Here is a 26,273-nt window from a genome sequence, read left to right as displayed (position 1 = left end):
ACGTAAAAGTTGACGAGCTAGAAACGCTGCCCTTCCTGTCTAGGTTGGGCTCTAGGCCGGAACCAGGTAGGGTGACAAAATCAATTGTGAACGGAAGCCAGCCTGGTGACGCGAGGTTAAGCCTTTATTGACTTTTCACCACTGTGGATTTCCGCTCGTCTTCTTGTTTGACTGACTTGCCTGAATCCTCAGTAAGCGCAAAGAATGGTGCTGCCGCCTAGCGACGGGAAGTCAGTAGTGGGAGAGAGAAACTGTTGTGTGCTGTTACAACTGAATCAACCCCAGAGGAAGAAAATATTGGATAAATTAATCATCGTCCGTTTTAGTTAATTACATTTCAAACAGGAATTGAAGGGAGAAAATATTGGATAAATTGCCATCACTTTTAATTACAATTCAAACAAGTGCAACTGGTCATGATTTTTTAACATTATATTTTAGTGGTACAGTCTCCCATATGTTTCCATTTTTATTATTTTCAAATTGGTTTGAAAATCAGCGTTTATGTTGAAAACAGATTAAACTAAGCATTTAGCTTCATGAGAATTGTATTTTACATACATGTTTATTATAAATGTATGATGTTTGTCTATTCACAGAGTACCATCTAGGTTACTGTAGGCTTGCTGTACATTCTATATATTTTTTTTATCTGAATATATAATGGAAAGCTAGGACACAACTTTCACTCGAGTGATGAAGAGCTCCGCGGCTGCGTTCTCAAACTCCTTGGCATCCATATGTCCAGCCGGCCCGCCGGTCTGCGCTGCAGCCATGGCCTGGGCCAACTTGTAGGGGGAGATCTTGGCGCTGGCCTCCAGGTAGCGGATGGCCTTCAGGTTAGCTTCCAGACAGGGGTTGGCTTTAGTATTAGCATTAGCACAGCAGTTAGCATCAGAGCCCTTGGAGGTCTCCAAGGCTTCCTGAAGGGTCCCCAGCACGGCCAGGCACAGCCCCCGCGACGCAGGCCCTTCGGCCGGACAGCACACCTCGGCGTAAAGCCTCTGCGCCTGCCGGATGTAGTCAGAGAACACGGCGCAGGTCAGCACACCATGGCGGAACACGTCGTAGGGGACCGCCTCGTGGTCCTGGCAGTGAAGGCGGCGCAGGAGGGGAGCAGAGGTGGCAGCGGGGACCCCACCTTCGCTGCACAGGCATTGGAGTGTCTGGGTGTAGAGGCCCCCCCTCACCCCGCCTCCACTGGGGCTGTTGGTGCAGGGCCCCTCAGGGACTTCAGGAGGAACCCCGCCTCTACACCTCTGCTGCCCCGTTTGGCTCAGCAGGTCGTAGGCCACGCACACGTTGTTGCTGAAGGCAGATCTGGATTTAACATGCAAGAAACAGAGTGTGAAACAAAGCAGCACAGGGGTTTCTGTAACAATAAAGACAGTTTTTTACCCCGACCTACTGTCACATTAAAGGTGCTGTCAGCGATTTGCCCAGTTTGACTGGATTCTTAGGTTTCGTTTTTCAAACATCAGTGAGCAGTCCCCCTCCCATTTGTGGATATGCACAGAGGACCGCCTCTTTGTGGAGTTCTGCCTTCTGAATGGATAAAGTGGATGGGTGACCCAGAAATTTTCTCTGCTGTTTACAGAGAAGGAGAGGCACTGTGACACTAATGCCATAGCCCAGATACTCTATAATAGTGATTCCTAATGGGAATATAGAGCTGTTTTAGACCTATTTTAACACAAAAACATCACTTACAGCACCTTTAACATTAGCCGTGTAGCCTAATATTCTTTCGGTCAACTTGACGGCTTGTTGCTTAGCAACGAGTAGCACCCACGCTAGCGTTGCTCTCCTATGCATCACGCCAAACTCAATACAAAAAACCTGTCAGTTTACTGTTGTCCTGCTTGTCACTATGTGCGCCCGACTGCTATAACATGACTTTATACCTCTTATGAATTAGTGGGGTATTTTGTAATATTCTGATTAAAAACCGAAGCTCAGACCACATCCGTTTCATTGATATACAGTACTTGTTTGTTCACAGAATTCACGTCTGCGCTCATTGTTTTGACTTGCTGTCTGCCCCATTCAGGTTGCGTGACGTCAGGGTGCCTGCAATAATATATACTATACTGTATTTGTGGTAGTAGATGATAAATCATCATCATCATTACATTAAGTAAACATATTAGGCTACAATATGGCACACAAACCATATAAGCTTAAGAGAGACTGAAGAGACTGAGACTGCAATACTAAGTTAGTATTGCAGTCTCTCTGAAGCTCATAACACGATTTCAGCCGGCAGCCCGTGTTTATTGTCACACGAACACTACAACACATGCATGCGGCCACTACACACACTCATGCTGAAGGTGGCCGGTGAAATAGTCCTCTGCATTTGACCCATCCAGGCTTGTCCTTTCCTCCGGGGGGGCAGGCCAGGAGCAAGGGCCCAGGGACCATCATTGGACCAACTTCAGATGTTGTCGTCACTGGTCGGATGACGATCTTCTGCATGTTTTTAGTGGAGGGTTATGTACGGAGGAACCCCCTGGGGGGTACGGGGAGAACATGCAAACTCCACACAGAAAGGCCCTTTCGACGAGATAGCCCACCTGGGCAGTAGGCACTGAAGATATGGGGGGGGTCACAACTCCAGCGCCCACAGCGTCCCAGGCAAGAATCGAACTCAGGACCTTCTAGCTCTGAGGCGACAGCGCTACCGACTGCGCCACAGTCTCTCTGAAGCTCATAATGGTTCTGTATACCAGAAGATCCCAAATGGGCTACATGCACAACTCCACTACTTCCTGAAATTAGTACAGCTTCTTTATTTCCTGTCATCACTATTGGATGAACTGATTAATGTCAGGTGTGCTGCAGTCACAACAATGATCAGGCACACCTGATTCATCAGTTCATCCAATAGTGTAGGACAGGAAATAAAGAAGCTGTACTAATTTCAGGAAGTAAAAAAGTTGTGCATGTAGCCTATAGGGTCCATCAGGGGTCCTTGATACGTTTTTTTTTACGAGAGGGTTCTCAGTAAAAATAAAGAATTTAATTACACTGTTAAAAAAATGGCAAGTGACCACAATGAGATAATTTATAAGGGTGACTAGTTCAACCAACTCTAAAACTTCCTCAGATGGAGGATGGGACAAAAAAATTGTCTAATGCAGTGATTCTAAACCTTTTTCATATCAAGGACCTGTAGGAATTTAGTCCACTTTAGAGCCATCATAGACCCCCATTTGATGAGATTTTGTCTCTCTGACCTAAATCTGAGAAAATTTAATTGTTGGTAGGCTACACGTGATTTTGTCCAGAATCCCAAGAGCCTATCTGTGAAACTAGATCAAAAATAATCATTCTTCTATTCTCTAATTGTGTTAACTTCTTGTATGTACTAGTTGTATGATTCATAAATTTGCTGGAAACCCTTGGTGGCCCCTGGACCCCACGTTGAGAACCACTGTCTAATGCGAAAACAATTTGGGAACCGCTACGTTTTACCATAGGCCTACTAGTAGGCTAATTAATATAGTATTGTATCGATAAATAGTAATATAATATTGTGCATAATTACTCGGTCATATGGTGTTATTATTATTATCCAAAACAAACCTCTGAGAGTGGTGCGCCAGCCGCAGGTGCCATAGCGCTCGGTTGAGATGCTGCTGCTCCTGTGCGCCTGCGCTCAGCGGACCGTTGTTCAGCTGATCCCCATCAGCGCATCCAGCTGTGCCGCTGCCGGTGTCCGGTGACACGGAGGCGAGGTTGCAGAAGTGGTCGGCCAGAAACCCGATGGGGTCGTCCGATCTGGCTTCGACCATCTTCAGCAGCGCCCCGCGGAGCAGCTCGCCCACCCCGGCCTGCGACAGGAACTCCCTCTCGCTGTCCGATTTGGTTATTTTGACGTCGGACATCCCCAGAACGCCGGCCCTGCGCTTCTCCTTCTCCGCCATTGTTGTCCCGCTGGCTGGGTAGCAACGGGGACGGAAGTGATTGCGGCTCGTCCGGTTGGAAGATGCTATCGGTCCATTGGAATTCAATAGGACGAATCAGCGTGACGTCACTTGACACCCAGAAATGCGGAACCCCGAGGCAGTTAGTATGAGTTGTGCCAAACAAACGTTAATATCTCAAAAACTATACATGCCATCGCTTATATTTTGACATTCTGAGTGAGAGCAGAAGTAACTCAAGAGTTTGATGTATAATGCATGTTGTGTTAAAGTTGTGTGAACTGTCGCAGTTTTTTAAATGTAAACAGAGTTAGCTCAGAGTCAGACAATCAAGCCTCGCACCACTTGGGCTCCATAGGGTTCCATTGCCACAGTGACGCGGTTTGTTTACCAAAATGCTGCTCGGCTGATCCCTCGTATGCAGTGCTAACTACGAAAACGTCGTGAATGGAGATGGCCGATAAACCCAAAATACAAAGACTCGATAATAATAATAATAATAATAATAATAATAATAATAATAATAATAATAATAAAAAGAAAGAAAGAAAAAACATTTTGGCTCATCTCTGCATTTCCCTTGGTTTCTACATGTATGGACGCATTGGTTGCTACTAGGGATAGGCCTACTAAGGGAGGGTTTGGGCTGATCGGCAAATAGGCTGTCAAGGAACTACTGGTAGCACTTTACATTACATCTTAGTAACAACATGATAGTAGGTGTAATTGTGTGGTAATAAAGATGTAATAAGTATGATATACCATGTATATAGAAATGTAAAAGCTGTGTTTCATCTTTAAAAAAAGGAACACCTCACCCTATAAGATCAAACATAGGCTACATTTTCTTCTCACCTGTAGTGCTATTTATCCAGCTAGATCTCTTTGTGAGAATCTATATACATATAGGCCTACAGTAGCCTATATAAAGGGAGATGGGGCTCTGTCTGCCCCACTGATGACATCAGTGATGTCATAAATTCACTCTCTCACACACACACACACAAAGTCCCAGTGATGATGTCATAAATTGTGACATCACCAGTGATGTCAGAGGCATTGTGACATCATCAGCAGTGTTTGGAGTAACTAGTTACTAAGTAACTAGTTACTGTAACTTAACTACTTTTTTCAGTAACTAGTAATCTAACTAATTACTTTTTCAAATTCAGTAACTCAGTTACAGTTACTAAAATAGTAACTGGGCTAGTTACTAGTTACTTTGGGACAGGAAAATAACGGACAACTTCAGAGGATTACCCAGTTTCTGATGCTCAGACCTAGTCCTAGTCCAGCTGCAGCCAGAGCCCCAGAGGCTAATGACCTTGATAGGCCTTGATAGGCCTCCCCAATAAGTGAAAGTTCAATGCCACACTGTGGCACAGCAACACTAACATAATGTGTGCATTAATAACAATCGAAGCAGACTTTTAAAAGTAAGCAAAAGTTACTTTCCCTAGTAACTAATTACTTTGAAGTAACTGGTAACTTTAAAGTAATTAAATTACCTTTTGAGTGAAGTAACTAGTAACTGTAACTAATTACCAATTTTCAGTAACTTTCCCAACACTGATCAGTGATGCACACATACACACACACACACACGAGAGAGACTGAGGAGGCTCACGAGACAGACTGAGGGATAGGGAGAGAGAGGGGGGAGAGAGACTGAAGGAGAGGGAGAGAGACAGAGGGAGAGAGAGGGGAGAGAGAGAGGGAGACATTGTGCGTGAGCCAGACAAGGCCACACAGCAGCCGAGCTGCGAATGCGAGCTGCAGGGCCAGCTCGGTGAGCTGCAGGACGGGTGAGGTTAGTATGCCTAATATGCCTAGTATGTAAAACATGACATATTTTATTTATTTATTATTTAACATTCTCTTGTTTGGGAAGGAGCGCTTTGGACTGTTTGTTTGAGGTGCTCTTTAGATAGAGGGATTCGCCTATGGGCGTGCTCTGTACTTATGGGGCGTGCTCTGTACTGGCTGGAGCTGGGACCACCAGGGGTCCTAGTTGAGGGAGCTCCCCAGCAAATTAGTTTACCAAAGAAGTTAGCACAATTAGAGAATGTATAGTATGACTTTTTTGATCATAGTTCCTACAATAGGCTACAGATAGCCTAGTCATGGGATTCTGGACAATAAAAATATCAGACAATAAAAAACCTCAGATTTGGGTCCGAGAGACATCAAATGGGGGTCTGTGACTTTAATGTGGACTAAATCAGGTTCCTTGATATGAAAATGGTTGAGAATGTTTAGTGTGTGCGTGTGTATGTTGGCGTATGATCACAATACAGTATAATGCAATAGCCTACATAAACACACAAACAAACAAGAATGATCAAGTTAAGCTTTTATTGCCGTCTATAAGTTAGTGCACAAAATCTTGGGGAAGTTTAGGCTGGTAGGCCAATATCTGTTTCTTTCTCTTTCTTAAACGCCTAAATACTATTGCTAAGATTCACTCAAAAACATTGATGGAGGCCTATTAAAATGGTGTCACAGATAATTAATACCGGAAATCCATAGTTCTTTTGATACAAAGTAACAGTTGAGAGAGATGAGAGATGCATCTTAGGCTACAGTGTTGATATTTCAGATCATCATCCAAACATTGCCTCATTGACATGTGCACCCCCAATCCCATTTGTTATTCCATGAGGTATATGGTTCCCGTTGGCGAGGGTGACTTTGTTTGAGACAGGCACGTCACCGGTGATGTGGGTGCTGTGTGGAGGCAGGAAGCCTCGCTGCAGCTTGTGCTCCAGGTGCATGTGATTCTGAGGGGGGAGTCCGAGGCACGCTCTGAAAAACACAAGCAGGGGAAGAGCTGGTCACATTCGGACACTCAAAATGGTTAGTTCATAAAATGAAACTTTAATTATCCCTGTGGGGAAACTGGGTCACTGAAGTTGCAAAAGGCAACAGCAACAAATATATAATAGAAAAATAAGAGCATAGCAAATTGGGATTATATAAATTTATGTAACTGACCATTTCAACAGCTTGTGTTTACCTAGAGCTAATTGGGCAACATACTTATTCCACTGTGCAAGTCCCAGTTTCTCAAACTGTGGGTTAGGACCCAAAATGGGCTCCCCAGACAATGAATAAATATGATTGTAAACCAATAGACAAAAATGATCTCAGCAAGATGAGCCATCTCTGTACTTGCAGGTGCAGGTAACTGTTTAGTGTTGTTACAAGTCTCTTTATGCGTCTTAGAAATATAAAGTTATAATTTATTTATTATAATCGTATTGCTTGTTGATAGTGGCAAAACGGATAAGATAGCTAACATAATAACATGCTAACAATGAATAAATAACTAGTTAACAGGTTAACTGAGAAATGAATGAATACATAGTTCAGCATGTGTTGGACATTTGTGTCCAAGGCTTTTTGACCCTTGTATTAGAACATTAAAACCGATCTGCACCTCATGATGTTCTCTATGCAGGCTCTCTGGCGGAAAAAGGCGTTGATGAGCGGGGCGCCTGGCGGGACCAGCGGAGCCTTACAGAGGAAGGAGAGCAGTGCTAAGACGCTGTGGAAGGACTGGTAGTCCTCCTCGTCCTGCGGACGCACAGTCACACGCTGACACAGCTCCGTCAGGATCACCAGGTCCAGAATGATGGGGCTGGCTAGTAGAGAGTCCTTTAGCCAGGAGACACAGGTGTGATGGTGCCGTAGAGTGAGACGGGAAAAAGTTGGGGAAATTAGACATTTGCAGATATGCAGGACCTGTAGTGAATAAACCCGGTGCCATTTTGTTGATTTTATCCAAATAAACCAAAAATAATAATAAAATAGAACTTACACATGTTCAAATATTTGAATGTTATTAGATGTATCTAACCAGTTAAGGGGTTGTTTTTTTCAACTTGAGTTTAATTCTGCATTTAGAAACACACCCACATTTTAAACTTGAAATTCACTTGCATGATCAGTACAAATTGCATACATTTAAATGTATTTATTCAATTTATTTATTTATTCTACTTGATTGTAGATTGTTACTTGTTTTGTAAATGACAATGCTTCAATTAAAGTGATAAAAAAAACAGTACTTAATTGAGTTATAATTACTTAATCCAATTTCATAGAAATATGTTATACAATTGAGATGTGTTATCCTTATAAATTAACTTTTTCTTTGTGTAGGAATGGGAGCAGGAGAAAGCAGGTATTTCACGTCTGTGAAATAGCCAATAACAATGTGAAATAGCCAATAACAATGTGAGTGCCAGTAACAATGTCTGATAAAGTTCTATAAACAAAACTATTAACTAACTATCATTAGTGATGGTAATTTGAGACAAGACATTATGATTTTTGTCTTTTATTCATCTTCGCCAACAAAATAGTTCCCTCCGAATTCCACTACCAATTGTTGCCAAGCAACACATAAACTGTTTTATTTTAGAATGCCTGTAAAGCAGAGTGATACATGTCATCAAACGTCCCAGTGCTGTTAGACTATCAGCACTCATGGAATCCCTAACCTGACGCTCAGTGTGCGAACTATACTGTGGCTTTCGGGGGAGCCGACTTTTGAGGGGCTCAAATTCATAAAAGGGCACTACAGCCGCCGTCCGAAGGGCGGCGGCGGAAATTTGAGGCAATTTGAAGGCCAATTTAGGGGTATAACTCATTTTAAATCAGCACGCTCAAAGACACGGATACAGCTCTTGTCTGTTCCACTTTTCTCTCCAAGAGAGAAAAGCGCGCTGCGCACACAGAGAGGGAGGGAGGGTGAGAGAGCACAGAAAGGCGAAACGGGCGCACTGCTCTCCATATACACTGCATCCACATTCACAAGAACATGATATCTCTGCCCAACACTTTTATCCACTCCATAACGCACATGTCCCACTCACTGTGAAGTTCCTGACGCATTCCATCTCACAAACAGTCCTCCATATGCGGGAGGACTCAGAGGTAGGCTATTCCAGCTTCACCTCGTCGTCACTTTTTCCACATCTGCGTTTGAAGTAGAAGCGACTTGTTGCTGTTCAACTGACGGCTGCTTCCATTTCTTCGTGAATGTAAAGTTTGTCAAACTGCCTTGTTTTCTTTTTGACATCTTGCTGTTGTTTTAAATCTGACCTGCCCGCGTGAGTGACGTTTGATTTGCACCTGCGCCGCCACGCTTCGATGTGGTGATGATAAGAATAACATGCATGTCGGTATAGGGGCTTACAGTGAATTTGACAGTGATTGAGCACACTCTGAATCATACGATTAAAATAGCGTAATTTTACGCATTATTCACTATGAAGGTACAGAAAAAGAAATAGAAAATACATGGGGTAATATATATTAGTCAATAATTTAGAGACCCCCCCAAATTTCACAAGTCAGCCTTTCAGGGGGTCTACTACTTCTTTAAGGGGAGCCAAAGCCCCCCCAGCTCCCCCGTAGTTCGCACCCTGCTGACGCTGCCAGATGGATGGGTTTGCCTCACATTTGTTTCACGAACTCAATACCGCCCCATCTGGCGGAGTCAGGTTATGGAATCCCTCCAGTCAATACTTGACCGGAACTGTTGTATAAGAAGGCTTAACATTAAGCTGTGGCATCCCAGGACCGCCCTCCTCTACACCCGCTGTCAACACTGATTAGGACAACACTCATCTACAGCAGCTGGTTCATAGAGGAGAACAGTAGATTATCTTCGCACACAGATTAAAAACAACCATGAGCACATTAAGTACAATAGCTCTGGGTGTTATGTTAAGATGACAAATTGGCTGTGTAGACTCACTGCTTGGAAACTGACCCAATATTTTGGTGGGGATATTTCACAGCTACACATACAGTACGTCTACATACAGAAATACAGACAAACAAACACTGACCTCGCAGGTGTTGTGCAGTGCAATGGTGTTGGTCCCTCCCATCATTATTTCAGAAATATATTCATCCATGGCACGCTTGCTGTCCCCCACATAGGGGACATACTTAATCACTACCTGAAATAGTTCACGCACACGCACACGCACACGCACACGCACACACACACACACACACACAGTCCCACATTTGTACCTTCAAATGGCTTCCTTTCTCAAACTCAGGGTGCTGTAAAAACACATTGCTCCATAATTTCTGACAATGACTGATATATTTGTGTTCAGGATAACCCTGACTATACACCAACCCAAAAGTAAAATGTACGCACGACAGTAGTCACCCCCCCGAAAGGCCCATTCTGAGACAGGAAAACCCCTGATATGTGGTGTCCGTTCACTCACACTCTCACACACACTTACACAGTGGTCAGGTTTCTCTCCGGGCCGGTACAGTATGGGGTTGGACTGGACCATGTCATCCACCACATTGCTTTTGGAGATCTCCTTGGAGCGGAACTGTTGCGGAGCCGACAGGTTCTTCCCGTCGTTGTTGCCGAGGTGATTGTAACTGACAATGGAGGTAGGCTGTCATGGAGAGAGGCACTCCTGTTAAATGTATTTTATTCAGATAATGTCTCAAATACAAGTTGGCAGGTTCCTGGCTGCCAGTTTAATCTTGATATCACCTGGGAGCTCCATTACAGGGAGCTATTAAATAGGTATTCCTAGGGGATGCATTCAAATGGGACATAATGGGACCAGCACGATCACCTTAACTTAACACGTAACTGTGCGCACAGTATGACGGGATGGCTGGCAACGTGAACCAGGCACACGATAAAACAAGAGATGTTTTTTCCTTATTCATATTATGCAGTATGAGCGAATCAGAATCAGCTTTATTGGCCAAGTATGTACACATACAAGGAATTTGACTGCACAAAAACCAATCATATTTAAGCCAAAATCGGGACTCAAATTCTCCAGGTTATTTCCTTTTATTCCACGGTGCCAGTGTAGCTGTAGCGTGGACTACACAAGGCGATGTCAGGTGAGTCTGGGGGAACAGAAAGGATGCTTAGCTAGTGATGTGCTTCATCACATGGCCTCTAGGGGGCGGCATTGTCCGTACCATACCCCATCTAACCACAACCCACGTAAGCTCTGTTGCAACCGGTTGCAATGCACTATGGGCTTATACAGGAATGTGTGGTTGTTGTTCTTCGTGCCACTTCGTCTTTGAATGAAGAACAGAAGGTGGCTGTCAGGATCGGTATCAGACATGGGGATCTATTCGCGGGTAGTTGGGGGCCACGGGAAACTTGGTAGGTCTTGAGAAGCTGGGGTGTTGTGGAACTTGATGGCTGGGGCTGCACAGTTCGAGGTTTGGGAACGGTCGCAGAGATTGCAGAAGTTGCTGGTTGCAGAAGTTGCAGGTTGCAGACGTTGCAGAGATTGGTATGATCCTTGACGTGAATTTATGAATCACTGGCGAGAGCCTGCAGGAACAGGCCCTTATAGATGTGAATATGACATCACCTGTGTTATGACATCACCGGCGAAAGGCATGAAAGACGCCTATGAATCATGACATCATCAGTGATCGATGACATCATAGTAGGAATGACGACGTCAAAGTAGGAATGATGACGTCATCCTAACAGTACCCTCCCCTCAACGGACGTCACCTGGCGTCCAATGAGGCCATCAAGGATGGCATCTGGGAGACAAAAAATCCATAGGTTCTGGTGGAGGTGCTCTTCCGCAGGTGGTTAGACGCAGGTGGTTAGGCCCCAAAGGGGGTGTAGGAGAGTGAGGTGCTCTTCAGCAGGTGGTTAGATGCAGGTGGTTAGACCCCCAAAGGGGGTGTAGGACAGTGGAGGTGCTCCTCCCTAATACAGGATATCGAAGCCATAGATGGACCGATACGTAGACAGAACTTCCACCGGGTCCGGTGGATCCTCTGGGGCCGGCCATCCCCCGGGGCACGATCCAAACACGGGAGGCTGGAGACCATCAAAAGGGTCAAATGCCGCCGTCTCCGAAGGCAGAGCCGCAGGGGGATCTGACACAGCGAGGCCTGCCCTCCCGACCTGTAGTTTGGGGAGGTCACCCACCGTCTCCTCCTTTAAACGCCTCTTATTTCTTCTTGCTCTTGACCAAGGGCTGACGACACTACGGGAACCTCCCAGCATGAAGCTGGAACCTACGTGTGGGTCAACGACAGGAATTGGCTGCTGCTGGGGTACGGGTTCAGACTCGGCGAGGGGAAGGTCCACAGGTTGTGCCTCAGGTACGGGTTCAGACTCGGCGAGGGGCAGGTCCACAGGTTGTGCCTCAGGTTGTGCCTCAGGGCCAGCAGACTCGGAGGCCCCCTGCGGGGGGACGGAGCCGATCTGCAGGCAGCGATTGAACTTCCCAATGAGACGATCGACAGTCCTCTCCAACTCGTTAACCCTCTTGGAGACACACTGCCACTCCTGGGTCCTGCAGGGAACGCTACCCAACCGTACAGATTCTTCGGCTGGACACGTAGAGTCTTGACCCACTGAGAGTACCACGGGCCGGCGAGCGGTGGGACCACTTACTGGACGCCGGGAGCAGGAGGAGAGGTAATGCCCGGCTCGACCACAGTACAGGCAGCTCCGGGTGTCCAAACGGCGCTGCCTCTCCTCTGGTGTGATGCGAACCCTGCCGGTCAGATCACGGTACAGATGGCTGCTGGGACTCAAATGTGGGTGCCCCTGCTCTGGAATGACGCGAACTCCCCCCCAGAATATGCCCTTAGCAGCTGGGGGCGGCCGAGAGGCAGAGCTAGAAGCAACGGCCGCTGTGGACGGGGGAGTAGCAGGTCTGGAAACCTCCGGAACGGCGGTGCGCTCGAAAGCTGGGGCAGGAGGGGCAGAGGGCTGCGGAATGGCACCCTGGGGGCCTATCCCGTCGAGACGATCTAGCCGGCCAATCAAGAGGGCGTGCCGATCAGCGGCTTCGGAAGCCAGAGCCTGGATTGCTTTTTCCTGCTGGGCGTGCCGATCAGTGGCTTCGAAAGCCAGAGCCTGGATTGCTTTTTCCTGGTGGGCAATCAGGCATCTTGACTCGAGTGCGAGGTCTTGCAGAGGCTGCGGGGTGACACCCTGGGGGCCTAGCCCTTCGAGACGATCTAGCCGGCCAATCAAGAGGGCGTACCGATCCTCGGCCTTGGAAGCCACAGCCTGGATTGCTTCCTCCTGGTGGGCAATCAGGTGCTTAAGTATGATCTGGAAGTCTCCGAACGTGATAGGACGAGTGGAGACATCAGGATGAGTGAAGGTATCAGGATGAGTGGAGATATCCAGCTGACCGCCTGGTGGGTCAGCTGAGGCCTCTTTGATCGGTGGAAATCTATCCGCTAAATCCGTTTCGGAGTGATTCATACTGTCAGGATCGGTGTCAGACATGGGGATCTATTCGCGGGTAGTTGGGGGCCACGGGAAACTTGGTAGGTCTTGAGAAGCTGGGGTGTTGTGGAACTTGATGGCTGGGGCTGCACAGTTCGAGGTTTGGGAACGGTCGCAGAGATTGCAGAAGTTGCTGGTTGCAGAAGTTGCAGGTTGCAGACGTTGCAGAGATTGGTATGATCCTTGACATGAATTTATGAATCACTGGCGAGAGCCTGCAGGAACAGGCCCTTATAGATGTGAATATGACATCACCTGTGTTATGACATCACCGGCGAAAGGCATGAAAGACGCCTATGAATCATGACATCATCAGTGATCGATGACATCATAGTAGGAATGACGACGTCAAAGTAGGAATGATGACGTCATCCTAACAGTGGCTGTATTGGGAGTTCTCAAATTCTGTATGACCAATCTCTATCAAGATCTTTAATCTTACAAACTACTGTATTGAGGAAAGTGGCAAGAGATTGTTGATGTTAGCGAGCCTTTTGTCATGAAGCAACATAGTCAGGTTGTCTGTGTGACAGCTGCTGACACAAAACCAGACAATGGCAATCCCAGCTAGCTGGCCTCACAAAGGTGGTTATCCACTGGCTCTGTAAACCCAGGATTGACCTATCTGATATGAGCACGTTCACCTAAAAGGGACTGGGTTTGGACAGACACAGAGCAGCTCAAGATAAGACAATACTATTTATCTCTGTGGGGAAATGATCTCTGCAGCAGCAAAATGAATATGATTCAGCAGGCAAAAGGAAATGGAATATAAGCAAACAACTAGAATATAGCAATAACCAAAGAGGAAAATAATAAAAACAATATGTGGTACATAAATAATTGTGGGGTTAGATAAACTGCTGTCCAGACTCACCAATAGCGAGCACACTCAATCCAATGAGAAAAATCAGGTGCAAGGCAAAAACAAACGTATTAGAGAAGAGAACAGCGTTGTCAACGCTGAAGAAGGACTTTTGGCTGAAACGTCCGTTGCTCCTGTGCCCAGAGTGTTACATTTGTGAAAGCCGGACATTGAATGTTATATAAACTGTTAAAAGGAGTATGCACGCACATCCAAATCAAAGAGGGCAGGTGCTAAGCCGGAAGCCAGCAAATCATGAAATAAACATAAATGTATAAGCAGCTTGCACACTACAGGGCTCCAATGTCCACTTATTGCGTCAAGGTGACATTTTGAGCATCACTGCTCTGCAGTCAAGTGCAAGCTGTTTATTTGTTTATTCGATATAAAATCCAATTTGAGCATATTATTTAGCAGAATAAAAAGTGTGAGAAAGAAATGTATTACTAACAGTTACGCTATTCTCTTAAGAAGAACTATAAAATGAATAAATTTGAGCAATACAAAAGCACTACAACAGCGAAAAGGAATGCCGCTGCCAAGGCTAGAAAGGATTGCTGTAGGAAAACTGCAGATAGTGTAAATGCATGAGTAAATAGGCTTATCACTCTGGCACAGTGTAAATGCTTTTCATTGATACAAAACCTGTTATTGAGAATATCTTTTGCTTAAATCACCCTAGGAAATCGTGCAGTAACAATGCAGTGCACATAGTTTCCCATTCATCATTGGTAACTAACTACAGTCAACTAATGTAAGATACCTGCTATATGAAAGAAGCCCTCTTTCATAGCCAGAGTGAGCAAATGGCATTGAAATACTACAAACATTATACATTATATCTCTGATGTAATAATTCATTGTGGACTGCAAAGTAGTTCTGCTGGTCTCTAAACACTGTTGCCCTGAACATCCATATCGGTTAATTCAATAGATTCCCCTTGTGAAGTTATTTTAATTGCTTGTCTTATTAAAATTTAATAAAATACTTGACTTCATATCTGATTATATACATGTATTTTGTTTGTCCTACAGGTTATTTTAATGAAGTCCACAGTGGAACGGTGATGGCATGTTTTTAGGGAGCTGGTGAGGAGACGGGTGCTTTCACACCTGCCTTGTTTAGTTCAGTTGAATTGAACTCTGGTTCGTTTTCCCCCTTGGTGCGGTTTGTTTGGGTGGGTGTGAACACAGCAATCGCACTTGGCTGTGGTCCAAAACAACCGGACCGAGACCTTGTTGAAGAGGTGGTCTCGGTTCCAAACGAACCCTGGAGCGGTTCGTTTGTAGTGGGAACGTGATCCGACCCAACTACCGGGGGTACTCAATTTACTCTGCAAGTGTGAGATGAACGGCTCCTGTCTGCTCAGTCGTCTGAAGGCAGCACGTCTTCTTTGCAAAGTGTGAAGCAGTATGGTATTTTCAAGATGTCTCCTCGAAGTGCATTCGGCATTTTGCTGGTGCGGTTTTGCCTGATGTAGCCTATTGTCCAGATAATTACAACAGTTATGAGCAAATGCTAACTCTGCCGTTGCTCCATGTAAAGTTGCATAGCAATTTGCACTAATCCAGAGCACAGGACCTTCTTCCTGTATGAACTGCCGCTCCGAAGAACCAGGACAAACTGCCCTCTCGGTACAGGGGGTTAAATGATGGAACGCACTCCCCACCCATATGAAACAGGAACATAGCTGGGAGCGTTTCAAAACCACTCTAAAGCAGTTCCTAAACGGTATTTACAAATCCTCCCATTTATGACAGTTATGCTGTTTTTGATGTACCAACTGTTGACTAACCAATTGTATTTGAGTCTGACATTATTATGATTATATCTCCTTGCACTTTACTTTTTACTGTTCGATTAATCAATTTTATGAGTATCTCATCTTTGTTATCTTTAATCTATGCATTTCATTGTATTTCACTGTATTTTATTTTGTAACGGGTACTTTTAATTACATCTACGGACGGGCATTGCAAACTAGCCTTGGGCTATAAATGCTGTACAGGACATCAGATGTTTTAACACTACATGTTGTAAACATTATGTGTATCTAACACAAATAAATAAAATTAAATTAAATGAAACTGATTCTTGCTCCCGCCCCAGACACATCTGACCAATAAGAGGAGTGAATGTTCTCAAGTGGTTTGTAGTGATGCATTTTGGTTCGCTTGGATTTTTCTCTGTGTCAAAAGAAACCGAACCAAGGGGAAAAGGCTCCAAGTTTACAACCTCATCAACTGATTTGGACGAAAGCAAACTATAGGTGTGAAGATGCCATTTGCATCTAATAGCCTGACATAACCCCTCTGGTGTATAAGGTGGAGTGGCCTCATATCCTTCAACTGCTAACTTTAGCTCAGCTATAGACCTTATTCGCTAACCCTGGACAGTGCCATATTGTTGACATACCATCCTGCACGCACAGCGCTACTAGTACTGTAGTCTCGCTGGCCAGCCTCCTCTCCCTTCCGTCCAAGGAGTCTGGCGCCGCAGGTCTCCATAGTGGGATTGTGATGGGCGGCGCTTAGCAGCAGTGCCCTTGGAAAATAGTTTTCAACAATCCAACTTGCCATTTTCAGCATGTAGGTTTCTGCCGTTAGCTTGCTAGCTAGTTAGCGTTGTTGTTTTCACTGAGGCGGCAGGGCGCTATTTACAGTGACACACAGGGAGGAGGGAGCGGAAGCCGCTCTGATTGACATGGTCAGGGCCAATGTAATAAGAGTTTGTAATAAGCCGGGAGCGGACATCCGGCTGCCACCGAAACAGTCGCTCCAATGGGAGAGCAGCTGTAGAGCAGGGGAGGGTTTATGCCTGTTGCCTGTTTCCGTGGCGCCAGACTCCTCGGATGGAAGGGAGAGGAGGCTGGCCAGCGAGACTATGCTACTAGTAACAGCTTTATTGTCATTTCTGTTCCATTACAAAATAGCGATAGTGATGACAGCAATAAAACCCCAGAGTTGTTGTTTGTATGCTGCCGTTAATGCCTGTAATAATAAACAAAAGAAAAAACGAGGTGAACAGACTTTGCTGTGAGGAGCTGTCAGAAAGTTTCACCTCTCTCTCCTAACTATCCACACATCTCCTGTGTGCTGACGTATCCTTGGTCTCGCTCCGTTCAAGTCTGTGGACGGTAGGGATAGAAACAAACCACGGGGACTTTATTGCTGTCATTACTACAGCCATGTATAACGCAGGTCACCATCCGAACACAACAGGAATGATACAGGTAACGCTACGGCGGCTAGCTTCCTATAAACGCTGCTCTTGCAAAGGCTGTCACTTGAGAGCTGCAGCGTTATGTTGACAACATGGCGGCGGTGGGCGTGCCCGTACGTGAGTTATGTCAATCGAATAAGGTCTATAGGCTAAACAAATGATATTAGCTTGCTAACCTACCTATCCACCTTATTTTTGAATGCCCTGCTGTAAAATAATTATGGGTGCAAGGTCCGGTCTGATGACGCTGGGGGGGGGGAGTTGCTTGTCACTTGTTTGACGACTTATTTGAGGGAATGTAATAATTTTATTTATTTACTTTATTTTAATTTTATCACATCCACTATTTCTGTTGCTCTTTCAACGACTCTGGATATTTATCGATTACATTTTTGCCAAGCTGGACGTGATTTGCTCCGTTCGCCTGCAGCTGTCGTTTACAGATGGGCACTTGCTATGTGTCAGGCTGTCAGCAACGTAACGGGGGGCGGGCACTGGAAGAAGCACCCCCGTCACATCATGGCAGCTAGAAATAAGGTGGATACCATCACATCCATTATGGATTTTATTTGGGTACAATGAGATAAATAAAATGCTAAAATACAAAATAAGGCTACAAATATTGTTAAACAAACCCAATGCTTGAACATTGAAATACCCACAGGCGAGGTGACACATTTTGATAAGGCAAAGCAAAGCGACGTTGTTTTGCTTGGTCTGCATGTATCATCAGGCTAATTAACTCCCTTTCATTCTCACCTCAAACCTGGTTCTGCATAGGCCTATAGGATGACAAAAATCAGAAATTGACCCCTCCTGTGTTGCTGTTCCTAGCCTCTTACATGACCCCATAGACATATATCATCATGTATCAGAGGTCTCACTCTGTCTGATTAGTGTCGAATCATTAGATCAGCGGCCCTCCTTCCTTCCTCTCACCTTGATTCCTGAGCTGACCAGAAAGTCCACCAGTACCGATTTGATCTTGGTCTGACCAGACTTGAAGTCGTCTCCTCCGATGAAGACCCCTCTCTGCACGGCCAGCTCTATAGCTCCTGGGACAAAGGTGTTCTGTGGGGAGCCGTTGATGTAGGCACAACCCTCCTGTATGCTGGCCACCGCAAACAGAGTGGACGGAGAAACCTCCGCACCAGACTGGACAGCGGAAGAAAATCACACATAAATACTTGATACTTTACAGATACCCAACTGTACTTCGCGCCAATAAAGCTCCTTGAATTTAACTGAATTTAATTGAATGAATTAGTATTGTTATTACACTGAGGGAGAAAGCTCACAAGGCTACATTTCCCCCAGCCCTGTCTTTACCTTATCTCTGTTATCTCTATGTTCATTATCTAAAATGGAGTAATTTCCTGAAGATAACATGTCTGTGAAACAGACCATTATAACTGCTGACAGCAGTAGAGGTGTACTGAAGACAGGAGATCAAATTAAAACGTGTCCCAACAGGGGCAGATTCAGACTTCATTTGCACATCCACAGTAAATTGTGAGGAAAGCTAATCTTTTCATGCTTTATTAATCACACAATGTGATGGAGGATTAACGTCTGGTTCTCAGCATTAGTTAGAAATGAAATTAGACAGAGTGAAACTCATAACTGCTGGGCAGCAACACAGATAACTGCTGGGCAGCAACACAGATACCCGCTGCAGCAACACAGTTTATGCTGGTTTTAGAGACAGATTAAGTGTATACTCCTCTTTCATATTGAGGAATTCTACTTAAACAGGCTGAAAACGTGTCTGTGAAATGATTCCTTTAAATCTCACACTTTAGCTGTTGCAGCCTCACATAAACCTTCAGGTCCATTGATGAATAAGGGACCTTCTTTTCAATAGGGGCTCTAGTTAACTGTCCCACACACTCTGACCTCTGACCTTTCCCCCTCCTCACCTGGATGGCAGCTAGCAGGTTCTGGGCGGTGTCGTTGACCCCGGGTGTGACATCACAGAAGCGCTCGGTATTGGCGGTCCACAAGACGATGACTTTGTCTACGCCACTCGACTGACGGAAGTCTCTTATGTCTGCTCTGATCTGCTCTACCTGGAGCGGCACAGGTGGTCAAGTCCGAAATTAAAGTCACATGGGAGACAAGACACTATAGGGATATTTTCTAACAGGCAACGCATCTCAGTCCTCGTAAATTTGCCGGGCCGTTGAGTAAGCCTTACCTGCTCTGCCATGGTCCCTGTGAGGATGTTGTCTGCTCGACTCTCTTGGTTAGCAGCAATGAAATCTGGGATGTATATGGAGGGTCTAGGTTTCAGGCAGCTCATGTGGGGTCGGAGCTGCTCTTGTAGTGACCAGTCAAACACCTGGGCTCGCTCCATTGCATGGCCAAGGTCCATTGACGAGATGTCCCAGCCTATATACATCCATTGATGCATGCGGGCGGACACACAGTTCAGTTCAGTTCAGTTTATAGCCCTTTATCACAGCATGTCTTAAAGGGCTTTAGATAGCATCATCAAAGTCATACTACATCATATATCTACACACAATTAGGTTACATACATCATATACATACTACACATTTTTACTAGATTATATACATTGCAATTACAAACAGAGTATATCTTTAGACTGTGGAAGGAAACTGGAGCACCCAGGCGAAACCCACGCAAACACAGGGAGAACATTCAAACTTCACACAGAAAGGCCCGGGGTGGAGATCCGAACCCATGACCTTCTTGCTGTGAGGCGACAAACGGCTTATTTAGCCTCTTGCTATGATGTTTAACAGACAACATTGCAGAAGAAGACATTAGGTGACATAAATTGCCCCTCTCCACTCAAAGGGAACGGCTGCCTGGTCTTTAAAAGTGGCCTGCAGGCGCCTTTCTCCCGCCAATAACACTGCTGCTAACTCTCTCCCCCCCACACGCACAGGTTCTGAGCGAGAGGTCAGTCCTTGAGCTGACTGTCAGGTTCTGAGTGAGAGGTCAGTCCTTGAGCTGACTGTCAGGTTCTGAGTGAGAGGTCAGTCCTTGAGAGCTGACTGTCTGGAATCATCCGTACCGTCAAAGATGATGTCATTAGGGTGAACCATGGGTAGGAGGTCACAGAAGGGCACGTTGACCTCCCCCTCCAGGCTTGATCCAAGACAAACCGTAGACGCCTGCAGCAGGGAGCCCAAATAGTTTGCTTTCTAAAGAATGTGAGGGGAGAAAGCAGAGGAAAGCATTGTCATTTCATTCTCTCATCATACAATATTTACTGCTTACGTGTTTTATCAGATGCAGCAATGCATCCGTGTGTTATGGACACCAAGAGAATAGGCAAGTGGAAAAACATGGAAGAAAATAGAGACATCACAGGAACCGGCGGATAGAAGTGACAATTGGTGCCCATATAAAGGAACATAGACCAGAGTCGGTTAAGCTGTTAACAGTCTAGTGAACCTGTCATCATGTTCAGCCTATAATGAGGTTTCTTCTCTCTGCCACTGTATCAGGGCAGAGACAGTATAGTTATAAAATAGGGCAAGAAACCTCTCTGGTGGCTCTATAATGGCAGCCTATCAAATGATCAAAGTATGTGTAAAGAGCTCATTCATCTTCTACAATAAACTATTACTTTTATGATGATGCTACCATTGCTACCGGTAAATACAGTAGGCAGTAGGCTGATGTTCTGTGTGTGTGTGTTGGTGTCTCCCCTCACCTTCTCTCCAGTCTTGGTCCTCCAGGTGAGGCCCAGCTTGTTGGCCAGCACGGCCGCTGTGACGGTGGTCCCGTTGTTGCCCCCCCAGCCCACCAGCATCACACCCAGCCGGGGCACGCGCCGCTCCGTACGAAATGCCATCTCGCAGGTGGAGGGGGACACCTGGATCCAGACAGGGTGCGGAGACAAGGAGATAAGTTGTTGATGTAGTGGGTCCATGTTTGTATGAATATGTGTGGAGTCAAACTGAGAGACACAGGCTGGCTTACCGTGATGTAGCTCCCTTCTCTGTGTACTGATGTGGTTTGGTAGGAATACTGAGCCTCAATGTATTCATCTGTGTACCTCACATTGGGACTGTTAATGTGGATGTTCGCCGACATAGCTGCAGTCTGCACAGAGGGAGAGGAGGACACACACACAAGACACCAGTCAGGCAGCCCTCCTGCCTGGAGAGTTTCTGTGGGTCACAGGCACAGGCAGCAATGAATTTATCTGACCTACTTCTCTGGAATCTGGATCATTCATTCCCTATCATGACGACTATGATGATGATGACGTCATGGCAAGTTTCAATCTATCGGCACTTCTAGCCTTACCCATGTGGTTAGATTTCATTTCAGAAATGCTAAATATATATCCCATAAAGTCCCATGAAACTGGCAAATACGTTAATGATACCTGACATGATGCTCCTATCATAACCCCGAGATAACCTCCGTATCTCGGGGTTATTGCGCTCTCTTCACAGTAATGATACCGATAGCTCGCATGGTCAGACAGTAAAACGAGAATGTCCCTTACCTTTCTCCTCGGATGTGTAAAGCGTCCTTAGCCTAATATAAATTTCTATAAATAAAGATGCCAGAGACAGAGAGGTAGATTTTTTGTTCGCCTGACAACATCTAACCAATATATCTTCTGTCAGTTGAAATTTGCTGTCAGTGGGGAGCTACCTGATCGTCAAAGCTGTCGGAATGAGCATGCGTCCTCCTGCTTTAACTGGATGGACCAATAAGCTTCCTTCTTCCCCATTCAGAGAGACCCGAGTGTCTTGTTACCATGGCTTGTTACAGAGGCTGACGTCACGTCGGCATGGCGTCTTTAATCCTCTCATTTGAGCTAAAGCTGTCATGGTCTTGTCACACCTGTCACTCACACATTGCACCGACTTTTTGAAAATGAGGAATGAAGCACGATGGAGCGAAATGCTGACGACTTGAGCTTGATTCATACGGGGGGCGTCACATTTCATCAAGTTCCCGGAAACGCAGACTTGGATGCTCATGCCACAGCCAAATCGAATCGTGTGTAAAACCTCCTGGGTGTAGTTCCACAGTGGCAATCCGATTTTGGATGTTATAATAATAGGGCAATAAAAAAACGAAGTGTGATGTTGAAAACTTCCCCTGAGTTCTATTCTATAATTCCGTTAGAATAGAATAGAATAGAAGTCTATTTCACCATCTATCTATCTATCTATCTATCTATCTATCTATCTATCTATCTATCTATCTATCTATCTATCTATCTATCTATCTACTGTGTGTTTTTATGGCAGTTGAGTTGACATCCTTTATGTTGCATTACCTTCTGGATTTACATTCTCTCAAATCAATCTATCAATGGGAGCTCGGGCTCTGTGTGTCTGTCCCACTGTGATTGTCCCACTGTGACTGTCCCACTGTGATTGTCCCGCGAAGCGGCTGAGCCTAGTATCTGTAAAAGGGAGCAAGTGGGCTCTCTGCGATTTTTGTCGCAGAAGTGATGTCACTCAACTGGAGGTGATGTCATCTGTGATGTCACTTGAGCAAGTGTGCATTGTGACATCACTAATGATGTCATAGGCATTGTGACATCATCAGTGATGTCATAAGAGCAGTGTGATGTCAGTGTAATGAGTGCAGATTGGGCGAGGCGGCGCAGCTGCCGAGCCTAGGAATCATCAATCAATCAATCAATATATAAATGGGAGCTGGGGCTCTGTCTGTCTGTTTCTCTGTCTGTCTGTCCCACTGTGATGTGATGTGTCCCACTGTGATGTCATAAATCCCACTGTGACATCATCAGTGATGTCATAAATCCCACTGTGAAATCATAAGTGATGTCATAAATCCCAGTGATGTGTGACATCCTCAGTGATGTCATAAATCCCACTGTGACATCATCAGTGATCAGTGATGTCACAAAAAAAGAAGTGGGAGTCTGGCTTCAGCTCCAGTACACGTGATCCAGCATCCCTGAAGTATACCATCAAGGAGCAGCCAGGGCGAGGCCGTGCAGTGGCCAAGCTGCGTTTGCGAGCTGCAGGGTGTGCGAGACTACGCAGCGGGCGAGCCTAGGAATCGAGCACGCATAGGGCGGGCGCGAGATGCCTAGTTATATAAAAGGGAGCAAGTGGGCACTGTTTGTTTCCATTTTTGTCCCACTGATGATGTCACAATGTCTATGACATCATCAGTGATGTCATCAGTGACATCTTATTGACCAAAACCATCTATGACTGATGATGTCATAGGCACTGGTGATGTCATAGGCATTGTGACATCATCAGTGATGTCACTGGAGCAATTGTGGTTTTTGGTTACATTGGGCAAATTGTGACATTACTGCAAGCTCAGCGAGCTGCAGGCTGGGCGAGGCTGTGCACCGGCCGAGCTAGCGAACCCGCACAGCGGGCGAGTCTAGGAATCGAGCGCGCGTAGCAAAATAGCAAAATAGGAGTCTCCCTATTTTTAACCCTCTCTCCCGCTGTGATTGGTAATTTTTTGTTAATCTTCCGATATATAGTGATATAAATCCAATGGCTGTAGCAAATGAGATTTATTAACATACTTCTGCCTTTTATTGAGTTTTTCAGGGTTGTTTTGTTTTTCTTTGAGGACCTTGGGGGCCGGATTGAGATGGTCCAGGGGCCAGGTCTGGCCCTGGGGCTGCATTTTGCCCATGTGTGGCCTAAGCCTATCTGTTTGTTTTAATAGCGCCATCGTGTGCTTTTCCATATTATTTCCTCTCTATGACAGTACTTTATTGCCACAGATTTGAGATAATACACCTGAATGTTATCCCCTACCTTTCCTAATAGGCTATGGAATTGTACCAACAAGCTTCTACTAGACACGAGCCTTGAGGGCTTCATCCCCTCTGACCTGACCTCAGGACACTAAACAGACTGCTGAACTGACAACCTATTTTCGGACAGAAAATTAGACTCTTGACCGATGCCGCAGTGCAGGCCTAATGGGCTGTACTGAGGACCTGCGAATTGTCAAGAGTCGTGGAGGCAATTCTAGACAAGACAATCTGAGACTGCTAGACTAGAGATATAGGCCTACAGTATCCCTCTGATTCCAAAATAATTAGACATTGTGGGGCAGTTAAAAGCAGTGTTGGGTTCAAAATGTAATATACCCTACGACATAATACTAGTTACTTTCATTTGAAAATAAGTTACTTTACAATAATTACTGTCTGGTGTAGAGTAACTCCAACTCCCAAATAACTCCCAGCAGCAGACGAAATTGGACGAAGAAGATGGAGATGGATCGGGCACACACTGTGCAAACCTGTGTCAAACACCACCAGACAGGCTCTAACATGGAACCCTCAAGGGAAGAGAAACCGAGGTCGGCCTAAAAACACCTGGCGGCAGGATCTCCAGGCAGACACCAAGAGACTGGGATGCACCTGGTCGCAGATAGAAAAGAACGCCAGTGACCGAGAACTCTGGAGGTCCCTTGTCGACGGCCTATACCCTGGTAAGGGTGTCAGGCAAAAGTAAGTAAGTAAGTAGAGTAACTCGTTACTTATTACACTACTTTTGCATTACTTTCACCAAAATAACAGCAGTAGCAGAAAGAATGACATTGCTGCCCCGGAACCATCCAGATAAAATAATTTCAACCGTCTTGAAGTCAGTATAAACTGTAAACCATCCAAAGTTCTAAATGTTATCCTCTTCCTTTGTCATCTATGGTTATAATATAAACACACAATTTGATTAGGAAATTACGTATCTTTATTTAAATATGTGCTTTGATTAAAAAAGAAAAAACTTAATTTGTAATTGTGTTACTTGACAAAGTAACTGGTATAATATTACTGAAATCCTATTGGTCTATTGGTAATAAGTTATACTGAGTTACTGCTAAAAGTAATATACATGTAGGGCCTAATATGTTAACTACTTTTGTAACGAGTTACCCTCAACACTGGTTAAAAGCTATGTGTCTGTTAACACGCATTATTTTCTCCGTTTTCTCTATCGGCTTATTATGTGTGCTTTACTAGATTCTCATGAATGCCACAATATGTATCCCTGAGTATTACGTAACAGCCTTTCTGTCAACGCTCTGATTGGACGATGCGTCATTACGTAGCAACCGGAAAATGTCGCCTAGGCCAGTCCTAAAAAACTTCCGCCTTAAAGTTGTAAAGAAAACATAGCAGCTAAAAGGCAACCGACGGCGTCACCTGCCCATTTAAGAAGTCAGACCAAAGGTAGATATGGGTACATGTTTGTCACGTATCTGATGAGTTACATATTTGTCATAAAATCGTTTGTTGACGTGTTTGAGCTGAACGGTAAATACAAATGTATCGTTTACTGTAGCTAGCATGTAAGCTAGGTTACGCTACTGATTGCTAGCAGTGCCATCATCGTTTCGGTCGGCCATAGGCCTCAGTTGAACCTCTTCATGAGCTACATCGCTAAATGTGCTGGTTTGCAATGCCTACACTCTCGATTGTTGTTATGGCAGTGAATTGGTTACTATGTTATTATAAAGAAAACATCTGACATGAACTAACGAACGTTGCTGGGCTCGTGCCCGTGCAGTTAGCCAATAGCCAACTAGCTGTTCCAATGGACTGACTACATTCAGTTTGCGAGCCAGGTTTGCTAGCCAGCTAGCTGCGCGTCAGGAGACTAGCGCGTCAGTGATTACTTGACAAGTGATCTTAGTAGCCTACTCACTATATAACTTGTTAAACAGTAAACAATTCAACAAGTCATCGATGGCATATAGATTGCTAGTCCCCCACTGTTTATTAAAGCTAGCTGGACTGTTAGTGGCTTGGCTTTGCTCATGACAAGTTATGAAGAGCACAGCCAGACATTTCTAGTTAATAACTAACCCTACCTACTTACCTTCTCTTGTCTTTCAAAATATTTAATCTCCAGGCTCTTGTCGCTCTGGAGCTTGTGTGGTTTTCCGAGTGTGTGAGAGTGTGAGTGGGTGAGTGTATGTGTGCGTGTGTGTGATTTGCAGTTTTC

At 45.2% G+C, this 26,273-nt stretch overlaps 2 protein-coding genes across 4 annotated transcripts; both read right to left on the bottom strand.

Annotated features, from left to right (window-relative positions):
* Positions 1-671: 671 nt before the first annotated feature.
* On the bottom strand, positions 672-3,929 carry tpgs1 (tubulin polyglutamylase complex subunit 1; the record flags this gene model as incomplete). Its single annotated transcript, XM_083633339.1, has 2 exons — positions 672-1,320; positions 3,589-3,929. The coding sequence occupies 2 exons, from the start codon at positions 3,927-3,929 to the stop codon at positions 672-674; spliced, it is 990 nt and encodes a 329-aa protein (XP_083489465.1).
* Positions 3,930-6,297: 2,368 nt separating this feature from the next.
* On the bottom strand, positions 6,298-26,261 carry LOC310773863 (inositol-3-phosphate synthase 1-A-like). 3 transcript variants are annotated; one of them, XM_083633852.1, is made up of 11 exons: positions 26,148-26,261; positions 21,268-21,390; positions 20,999-21,160; positions 20,354-20,483; positions 19,507-19,700; positions 19,229-19,378; positions 18,249-18,464; positions 10,205-10,369; positions 9,791-9,904; positions 7,369-7,586; positions 6,298-6,734 (listed from the first exon to the last, which is right to left on the bottom strand). In XM_083633852.1, exons 2-11 carry the CDS (start codon positions 21,379-21,381, stop codon positions 6,533-6,535), a joined length of 1,665 nt encoding a protein of 554 aa, XP_083489978.1. In that variant the 5' UTR covers positions 21,382-21,390; positions 26,148-26,261; the 3' UTR covers positions 6,298-6,532. The 3 variants fall into 3 exon arrangements, with proteins under 3 accessions (XP_083489978.1, XP_083489977.1, XP_083489979.1); XM_083633851.1 differs by lacking the exon at positions 26,148-26,261 and adding an exon at positions 21,803-21,943; XM_083633853.1 differs by lacking the exons at positions 9,791-9,904; positions 26,148-26,261 and adding an exon at positions 21,803-21,943.
* Positions 26,262-26,273: the final 12 nt, after the last annotated feature.

Source organism: Poromitra crassiceps (assembly GCF_964638095.1).
Source record: "Poromitra crassiceps genome assembly, chromosome: 3".
Taxonomy (NCBI): Eukaryota; Metazoa; Chordata; class Actinopteri; order Beryciformes; family Melamphaidae; genus Poromitra; species Poromitra crassiceps.
Note: the sequence above shows the minus strand (reverse complement) of the source record. Positions and strands in the feature narration are given on the sequence as shown.

Excerpts from the sequence above, each read along its gene's own strand:
- LOC310773863 (XM_083633852.1), bottom strand. The coding sequence starts at position 21,381 with ATGTCGGCGAACATCCACATTAACAGTCCCAATGTGAGGTACACAGAT. Across the intron at positions 19,379-19,506 it reads CAGGGACCATGGCAGAGCAG|GTAGAGCAGATCAGAGCAGA; the intron begins GTAAGGCTTACT and ends GTGCCGCTCCAG. Across the intron at positions 18,465-19,228 it reads ACCTGCTAGCTGCCATCCAG|TCTGGTGCGGAGGTTTCTCC; the intron begins GTGAGGAGGGGG and ends TCCGCTGTCCAG.